Here is a 9,578-nt window from a genome sequence, read left to right as displayed (position 1 = left end):
AGAGTTCTGGCTACAGTATATTTAGTGATACTGTAAAGCTAATAATGTGTTGAAATTAACAGTATTTCAAATATCCCAGCCCTTCAGAAATGACTTTGAGAGTTATTAGTATAATTAAATGTCACTTGAGAAAAGAATGACTAATAACAGGATAACATTCTTTTGTAAGTCAGATGGCTTCCAATTCTTGCTTTCAACAAAATTAATAGTTGGACTTATTTGAATTGTCAACTGATGGATCCTTGGAAATAAATATTATGAACACTATAACTCAGAAGGAAATCAAAGAACTCATTTAGCAAAACTACTAGACTACTAGCATTCTGATCTATTTATTTAAGGGAATAATATTTTCACTCCTTTCTGTGAAAACAATATTGAAACTGAGTCCTATTTACATAACAGTAAGGAACACATGGATACATTAATTGTGTTGTTGGTTGCCTTTGAGTCGAGCACGACTCATAGCAACCCTATGAACAAAAGGCCTGAAGCCCCTCTATAACTATCGACATTTATCAAAGTTCATAGAGTTTCCAGAGGCGTGTTGTTTAGGAAGCAGATGCCACTCCTGCTTCCAAACCTGTCATAAAATGTTTTTGGTTGAATTAGTTGGGAGGAAAGCACCATACAACTGGAAGATGAATTTCCAATAAAGTTTTACTTTTTTTTTAATATGATTGTCTTAAAATGGAAATGAAGCTTTAAGTCTTTGACACTCCATCTTTGTGACACAAAAAAATTAAGACATTGATTTCAAAAGATTGCCTGGCACTCCTTCAGCAATGCAGTAACAAACTTCTCACCTATACTGTCAGATAAAGTGTGTTAGGCACCATGGGTTGTGGAAATTATTGAACATTAATTAATATCACATGTAAGCAAGATTCTGCTGAAAATTATCCAAAACTGACTGGAACAGCCATCAACGGAGAACTGTCAGAAGTGCAGGCTGGGTTTGGAAGAGGCTGTTGTGCTAGGGATATAGCTAATGTTGGATGGATCTTTGCTGATAGGAGAGAGCACCAGAGGAATGTCTATCTGCGTTTTATTGACTATGCAAAGGCCAAAGACATTTGACTGTGTGGACCACAACAAACTGGCTAACTCAGGAAAATAGGAATCTCAGAACACTTGATCATGCTTATGCAAAAACTCTTCTTGGAACAGGAGGTAGTCATCAGAACAGAGCAAGGAAACACTGCATGGTTAGGAAGGGTATATGCCAGGGATGTGACCTATCTCCATACCTTTTCAACCTATATGTAGAACAGATTACCCAGGAGGCTGGGCTCTATAAGGAGAAAAGTGGCATCAGTATTGGAGGAAGACTCATCAACCTACATTATGCAGATGACACAACCTTGCTTACTGAAACTAAGGAGGACTTGAAGTGCTTGCTACAGAAGGTCAAGGACTGCAGCCTTCAGTGTGGATTAAAAACCATCAAGAAAACAAAGATCCTTAACACTGGGCTAATTGGCAGCATCATGATAGATGGTTAAGAGATTGAGATTGTTAATAGCTTTAGTTTACTTGGCTCCACAGTCAACACTCATGGCACCAGTAGCCAGGAAATTAAAAGATGAATTGCATTGGCAAAGTCTGCTGTCAGAGACCTCTCCAAAGTACTGAGAAACAACAATGTCAGTCTGGAGACAAAAGTGTGCCTGATTCAGGCCATAGTCTTTGCAATTACTTGAAATGCATCAGAGAGCTGGACAATGAGTAGGGATGATAGATGGAGAATTGATGCCTTTGAGCTGTGGTGCTGGAGAATGGTATTGAATATACTGTGGACTGCCAAGAAGACAAACAAGTTTGTCCTAGAGAGGGTGAATCCAGGCTTTTCCTTGGAGGCAAGGATTCTTGGGCTTCATCTGATCTACTTTGGACATATTGCAAGGCAGGACCAGTCCTTGGAGAGGGACATCATACTTGGGAAGGTGGAGGGACAGTGCAAGAGAGGAAAATCCTCAATGAGATGGATTAATTCAGTAACTGGGGTAGTGGGGGGTAGATGTGGCAGAGGCAGTAAGATTGGCACAGCATGGAGCAGGGTTTAGGGGTGTTGTACAAAGGGTCGCTACGAGTCCCTGGTGACTCGATGGCACATAGCAACAACAACAATATATAGTAAAATGAAACCCTGCCTAATCTTTTGCCATCCTCACAATCTCTGTTCTACATAAGGGCATTGTTGCAGTCACTCGATTCTATCTTATTGAGGATCTTCCTCTGTCATATGTACTCCCATTGACCCAGTCACTGAATCAATCCACCCCATAGAGGGTCTTCCTCTTCTGCACTGTCCCTCCACCCTCCCAAGCTTGACGGCCTTCTTCAAGGACTGGTCCCTTCTTGCAGCATGTCAAAAGTATGTCAGATGAAGCTTCAGAATCCTCCAAGGAGCAGCGTGATTTAACCCTCTCTAGGATGAACCTATTCATTTTCTTAGCAGTCCATGGTATATTCAATACTCTTCTCCAACACCACAGCTCAGCCTGGCTTTAGAAGGAGTTGTGGTACTAGGGATATTGTAGCTAATGTTAGATGGATCTTGGCTGAAAGCAGTGAGTACCAGAGGAATGTCTATCTATGTTTCATTGATTATAAAAAAGCTTTTGACTATGTGGATAATAACAAAACTGTGGCTGATTCTGAGAAGAATGGGAATCCCAGAACACTTGATTGTGCTAATGCAAAACCTAGACTTGGACCAGGAGGCAGTCGTCAGAACAGAGCAAGGAAACACTGCATGGTTCAAAATTGGGAAGGCTGTACGCCAGGATTGTGTCCTATCTCCATATCTTTTTAACCTATTTGCAGAACAGATTATCCAGGAGGCTGGGCTCTGTGAGTAGAAGTGTGGTGTCAGGATTGGTGGAAGATTCATCACCAGTCTGCGTTATGTAGATGACACAACCCTTCTTGCTGAAACTGAGGAGGACCTGAAGCACTTGCTACAGAGGATCAAGGAATGCAGCTTTCAATATGGATTGAGGCTCAGTGTCAAGAAGACAAAGATTCTCACCACTAGGCCAATTGGCAGCATCATGATAGATGGTGAAAAGATTGAGATTGTTAACAGCTTTAGTTTGCTTGGCTCCGTAGTCAACACTCTTGGCACCAGCAGCCAGGAAATTAAAATATGTATTGTGATGTGATGGGAAAGTCTGCTGTTAGGAACTTCTCCAAAGTACTGAAGAGCAGTGGTGTCACTTTGGAGACTCAGGTTCCCCTGATACAGGCCATGGTCTTTGCAATCACTTGCTATGCATCAGAGAGTTGGACAATGACTAGGGAGGACAGATGGAGAATTGATGCCTTTGAGCTGTGGTGTCATATATAAATGCCTCTAATCCTGCTTCATTGGCATCCAAGGGTTAGACTTTACAACATGCAAGGAAGTTACATTATGCAGAGCATTGTGTTCACATTGATTTCACACCACTACTCGTGCCAGGTTTGCTTGAATACCATTCCTGAAGCAGTGGGATGTCCAAACCAGACTTAAATCTACCTTCTTCCCCGTCCCCCCGCCCCCGCCCTTTTCTCACACGCGTAGCAGTATGTTGTACACCTCATGGGAATTTTTACTTGGCATTTCTCTGATCAGCAGTGATGCTAGAAATTTGCACATATACTTAAAACACCACTTGTCATTCCCCCCACCCCCACCCCGTGAGTTGTTATTTCTTATTCTTCTCCAAAGTTTTTCCTTTGGGGCTTTTGGTTGTTTGTTATTGACTTTCAGGTGCATTTCATTCATGAAGGAATAAAGCTCTTATCTATACTAAAGCATATAGAAGCTAGATAATGAGGAAGGAAGACCAAAAAAGAATTGAAGAGCAGGAAAAACACTGCATGGTTCAGGATCAGGAAATGTGTACATCAGGGATGCATCCTATCTGCATACCTTTTCAATCCATATGCAGAACAAATCATTCAGGTGGCTGGACATTTTGAGGAGAAATGTAGCATCAGTACTGGAGGAAGACTCATCAACAACCAACGTTATCAATTGGACAATTAAAACAGACTTTCAAGGGGGGAGAAAAAAGAAGAACGAACTGGAGAGGAGGGTAGAGAAAATAGTGCAACAATGAATGAATGAAAACCCAAAATCTCTGTAAATGTTCATTAAAATTAATAAAATTTAATAATAAAAACAACCAACGTTATGCAAATGATATAATGTAACTTGCTGAAACTGGGGAGGACATGTGGCATTTGCTGCAGAAGGTCAAGGACTTTAGCCGTCAATATGAACTGAAGCTCAACATCAAGGAAACAAAGATTCTCACCACTGGGCCAACTGGCAGCTTCATGACAGACGGAGAAGAGATTGAGATTGTTAATAACTTCAGCATGCTTGGTTCTACAATCAAAACTCTTGGTACCAGCAGTCAGGAAATTAAAAGAGGAGTTGCATTGTGAAAGTCTCCTGTCAGGGACCTCTCTAAAGTACTGAAAAACAACGATGTCAGTCTGGAGACAAACAGGTATGCCTGATTCAGGCCATCGTCTTTGCAGTTACTTGCTATGCATCCAAGAGCTGGGCAGTAACTAAGGTGGATAGAAGAAGGATCTATGCCTTTGAGTTGTGGTGCTAGAGAAGAGTGTTGAACATACAGTGGACTTCAAGCAGAGCAGGTCTGTCCTTGAGGGTGAAACTAGGCTGCTTTCTGGAGGCAAGGACACATTCACACCTTTGCTTGAGTTTAGCTGTCTTTTTTTAAGTTCACTACCAAGTATCTCAACTTGTGGTTGGCTGTTGAAAATGGTATTTCTTTCTTTTTTTTTTAATTAAATTTTTTTATTATTAATTTCAATGAAAATTTACAGAGACTTTGGATTTCCATTCATTCATTTTCTCCCCGCCCACCCCTCCCCTCCAGTACACTACCCTCTTTGAAAAGTAAAAGAAAAATTCTTTCGTTGTTTTACAATCCCTCCCCCCAGGTCCACTCTACTATGTAGCCTTCATTCTGGACTCCTGTCATGACAAAAATACCTAGTCACATATCCCTTTTAAACAGTTTTCTCCCTCATCTATTTCAGTGCAGTATACATTATTTATCCCATCTTTTGCAGTCTCCCCCCAAACCCGATGTCAGTCCTGTCTTTTCCTATCCAGCTACCTCTGGTCTCCACATGCTGACTAGTCACCACAATCCCAGAGATATTCTTAACCATCACGAGCAGTAAACTTCACACTACCCCACCAAACACACAAGCACAAGCTGGGCCACATTGGATAGAAATCCAATCTTTGCAAGATAATTTCAATATAGTTAGTTCTCTGTATTTATTGATTATACCAATGAGCACATAAGGGAAATCATGCTTTTCTAGAAAAAGAGAAGTAGAGTCCGTCAGATTTCAGAAGTGGAAGTAAACCCTGATGTGGCCAAGGGGCTCTGGCAGTCGGAGCAGCTGCAGTAGTGCTCAGAGGAACGGTCTCTCTTCATTGTAGGTTTCTGAGAAATGATCATCCCCTCTAGGTCCTTCACTTTGTTTTCCACTGTCTGGAGCTTTTTCAAAATCTTCTCTTGCAGACCCAAGGATAGGAAGAAATTTTTATTGTCTTTAGTTGAGAAAATCTTCCCTTCTGTGTTGGCCGTCAAAGCCTGAAAAAAATCTGAGCCCTTCTTATAAAGTTTGTAGAGTGTGATTACAAACAACAATATTCTCTAAAAGAAACAATAGAGGTTAAGTGTTATTTGTTTAATCATGTGAAATTAACAGTCCCTCATAGATATAAAACAAGACACCAAATAGTTCCTCACTCTTGTACCAAGTCTTCCATTTAACACAACATCTTCACACCAGTTGCCTCTTTTCATCTTCACCACAAGTTGGGGCTGTAGACAAGGATTAGTATTTGCATTTAACCAATTTAAGATTATACTAGTTGATACTATTTGCTGTAAATTCTGTCATGTACTGAGTTCTGTATTCAGAGTGACCTTGCCTATGCAGAACCTAGTTATCCTAAAGGACAAACTAAACAACTATTTAGACACTTTCCACTTCAGACTCTCATAACACAGGATCATGTACTTAGAAGTGGTAGAGACAGAATTGGAATCCAGGTTTCTGACTTCTAAGTAGACTAAGTTATTTGAGAAACTACATTCTTGCTTATGAAAAAAAAATTTTTAATATGTTGAGACGGATTCCTGCCAGGATAATGATAAACCTATCATCTTGCTCTTTATCATAATTTTTAGCACCATTTTTTTAGTGTTTATTACATTCAAGTCATTATACATAGACAATTTCTTTTAATCTTTGCAAAAATCTATGATGGAGACACTATTAGCAAGTCCATCCTACAATGAAAAAACTGAGATTTAGAGGTTTAAGTGATTAATTATAGGTCACAAAGAAAACAGATTCTAGAGGCCATGCTTTATATAGACTACCTCTTTTTCTTGGCTATTCGGGGAGAGCCATAAATTCATCTTTAAGATTGAGCTAAACATTTCCAAACAAGTGCATAACCCACATCTACAGATAAGTGTTGCTTTGTGAGCCTATGTACATATACACATTGCTAATGAAGATTTAGGTCAATTCCAGTTTAATGAGATTTTGGGGAAGCACTGAATTTGGAATCCCAAAAGATTGGGTTCAGATTCCAACACTGTTAGCTCTTACAAACAAACTAGAGAAACTTAAGTAGGTGATAACCAAGTTCCCTCACCTAAAAATGCTAATGATAACTTTTCTCTGCATTTACCAAGCCTTTCTTAAATCATGCCTCCTCAAGTTTCCATTGATTCTCAATAAACCAAAGCTTTTCACATTTGCCAATGTGAAAATGACAGGGAATTGTTGGAAGTCTTGAAGCACTTTGATTTGATCACTATTATTTTCAAAAACAAGAACAAACCTAACTCACAAACTCATTGCCATAGAGTCAGAACAGACTCATAGCTGAGCCTCCTGTGAGCTGTAGGAGACTACAGCACATAGGAGGAGATCTCTCATTTTTTTTCCTGCTAGCAGATTCGAACCACCAGAGAGACGACACCTTTGGGTTAGCAGCACGGTTCCCTATGAACTACACCACTGATTTAAAGAAGCATGTAATAGCCTATATGTTTCTCATAGTTCAGTCAATTATAGTCCTTTCCCAAATACAGCCCCTGTATACTGATGACGTATTTAACACAAAGAAATCATTAATACAGTGCACCCTCTTAAAGATTTCATGTCTCCACATCAGTCACAGAGGACAGAGGTCAAACCCAAGAGGCAAAGTACATACATGATGCCTGTCCTATAAAAAATACACCTATGTCTGACATGTGGTAGGCATTCAAAGATGAAGGTTATAAAATAAATTTAGCACTAAGGTTGCTTTCTCAGTTTATAAGCTTGTTTTATTATAGCTTACAAACCAAAGACCATTGTGAGAAAGCAGTTTTATGATCAAAACCTAATTGGTGAGGCTTTCAAGTATAACTTCATTTCAAGCAATTTAAGAGACACATTTCAAGACCCTTGGTAACTTGCATGGTTTTAAAACTAGATGGTGGTTAAATGGAGAGAGAACTAATCAAATTTTAATTTTTAACTACTTAAATTTCTCGATAACAAAAGAGTTTAACCTGAATTGAGTGAATACTTCTTTTCGATAAGGCATATAATCCTATTATCAACAAAACAAAAAAGGAAATTCTGAGGAAAATTTGTACAGTCGGAGCAATATTACGTAGTATCCCCAAATTTGTTCGCTGGGGCTCACTAGACTCTCCCAGAAGAGTTGCTTGTAGCCAGTTCCATATTCCACTCAGAGAGAGATACTCTATGAAGTCTTCCCAGGAAGATGAAGGTGGAAGTGTTGACATTTTAATAAGATACAAGAAGCTTCTAGAAATACATGTTCAGAGACTTTAGGAAACTGGGTCTGAGTTAGGGCGTGTGGCCTGGAAACCAGGTGTTCTACCACCACTGTGAGTTGTGCTTTGTGATGTCATGGTTCCAAAGGTCAACTTGCTCCTCACTCATCCAGATAATCTTCTTACTCAAAAGCAGCAAGTCTCTGTAAAGTTTCATTAAAATTAATACAAGAAAAAAGAAAAAATTTACAATAAAAAGAAGAAGAAGAATACCTCCAAAGAGCACTCTGGCTGCACCCTCTCCAAGACATATTTGTTTGTTCTCTTTCTCTTGGCCGTCCGTCCATGGGATGTTCAGAGCTCTTCTCCAACACCACAGCTCAAAGGCATCAATTCTTCTTCTGTCATCCTGATTCATTGTCCAGCTTTCAGATGCATAGCAAGTGATCGGAAAGAGCATGACCTGAATCAAACATACGTTAGTCCTCAAACCGACATCACTACTCCTCAATAATTTGGAGACTTTTCTGCAGATTTTCCCAGTGCATTATGTCACCTGATTTCCTAACTGCTGGTACCAAGGGTGTTAATTGTGGATTCAACTAAGAACAAGTTGTTGACAGTTTCAATTTCCATTGATCATGATGTTGCCTATTGATCTAGTGGTAAGAATCTTTGTTTTCTTGACAATGAGATACAATCCATACAGAAGGCTGCATTCCTTGATCTTCTACAACAAGTGCTTCAAGTTCTCCTCACTTTCAGAAAGCAAGATTGTGTTATCTGCATAACATAGGCTATTGAAGATTCTTCCTCTAATCCTAATGCCACATTTCTCCTCCTACAATGTAGTTTCTCAGATAATTTACTCAGCATGCAGATTTAATAGGTATGGAAAAAGAATACAACCTTGACACACTCCCTTCTCAATTTTTAACCATGCAGTGTTCCCCTGCTCTGTTCACACAACACCCTCCTAGTCCAGGTATAGGTTTCACCTGAGCATAATTAAGTGCTATGGGATTCCCATTTTTCTCAGTGTTAGCCACAACCTGTTATGATCCACACAGTCAAATACATATTCAATAAATTATGACATTTAATATATTGCATAGTCAATAAAGCACAGATATTCTTCTGGTATTGTTTCTTTTCAGCCAGGATCCATCTAACATCAGCAATGATGTCTCTGGTGCCATGGCTTCTAAATCCTGCTTGAACTTATGGCAGTTCTCTATATATTGTGGAAGACATTTTTGAATAATCTTCAGCATTATTTTGCTTACATGCAATATTAATGATATTGTTTGATAGTTTCCACATTGAGTTGGATCACCTTTCTTGAGAATGGGAACAAATATGGACCTCTTCCAATCCATTGGCCAGACAGCTGTCCTCAAAATTTCCTGCCATAGACTGGTGAGCGTATTCAAGACTGTATCTATTAATTGAAATATCACACGGATTTCTAGGGCTTTATTTTTTGCCAATACCTTCAGTGCAGCTTCCACCTTCTCCCTCATTACCATTCGCTCTTGTTCATATGGTACTTCCTGAAATTTTTCAATGTCAATCAATTTTTTTTGGTACAGTGACTCTGTGTATTCCCTTCATCTCCTTTTGATGCTTTCTGGGTCATTCAGTATATTACCCATAGCATCTTTGAATTTTGTGACTCCAAGCTTAAATTTGTTTTTCCATTTTCTCAGCTTGAGAAATGCAGAG

General features: G+C 39.4%; 1 protein-coding gene across 1 annotated transcript; it reads right to left on the bottom strand.

The window, feature by feature from the left end:
* Positions 1 to 5,378: 5,378 nt before the first annotated feature.
* Positions 5,379 to 7,862, bottom strand: TMCO2 (transmembrane and coiled-coil domains 2). Its single transcript, XM_006886504.1, has 2 exons — positions 7,623 to 7,862; positions 5,379 to 5,696 (listed from the first exon to the last, which is right to left on the bottom strand). Exons 1-2 carry the CDS (start codon positions 7,860 to 7,862, stop codon positions 5,379 to 5,381), a joined length of 558 nt encoding a protein of 185 aa, XP_006886566.1.
* Positions 7,863 to 9,578: the final 1,716 nt, after the last annotated feature.

This window comes from Elephantulus edwardii, unplaced genomic scaffold (assembly GCF_000299155.1).
Source record: "Elephantulus edwardii isolate Elephantulus edwardi_28Jun2011 unplaced genomic scaffold, EleEdw1.0 scaffold00049, whole genome shotgun sequence".
NCBI classification, from domain to species: domain Eukaryota; kingdom Metazoa; phylum Chordata; class Mammalia; order Macroscelidea; family Macroscelididae; genus Elephantulus; species Elephantulus edwardii.
Note: the sequence above shows the minus strand (reverse complement) of the source record. Positions and strands in the feature narration are given on the sequence as shown.

Bases quoted from the DNA above. Each gene is read 5' to 3' on its own strand.
- TMCO2 (XM_006886504.1), bottom strand. From the start codon at position 7,862: ATGTCAACACTTCCACCTTCATCTTCCTGGGAAGACTTCATAGAGTAT. The intron at 5,697-7,622 runs GTTAAACTCTTT...TGTTTCTTTTAG, and splicing joins GAAGTATTCACTCAATTCAG to AGAATATTGTTGTTTGTAAT.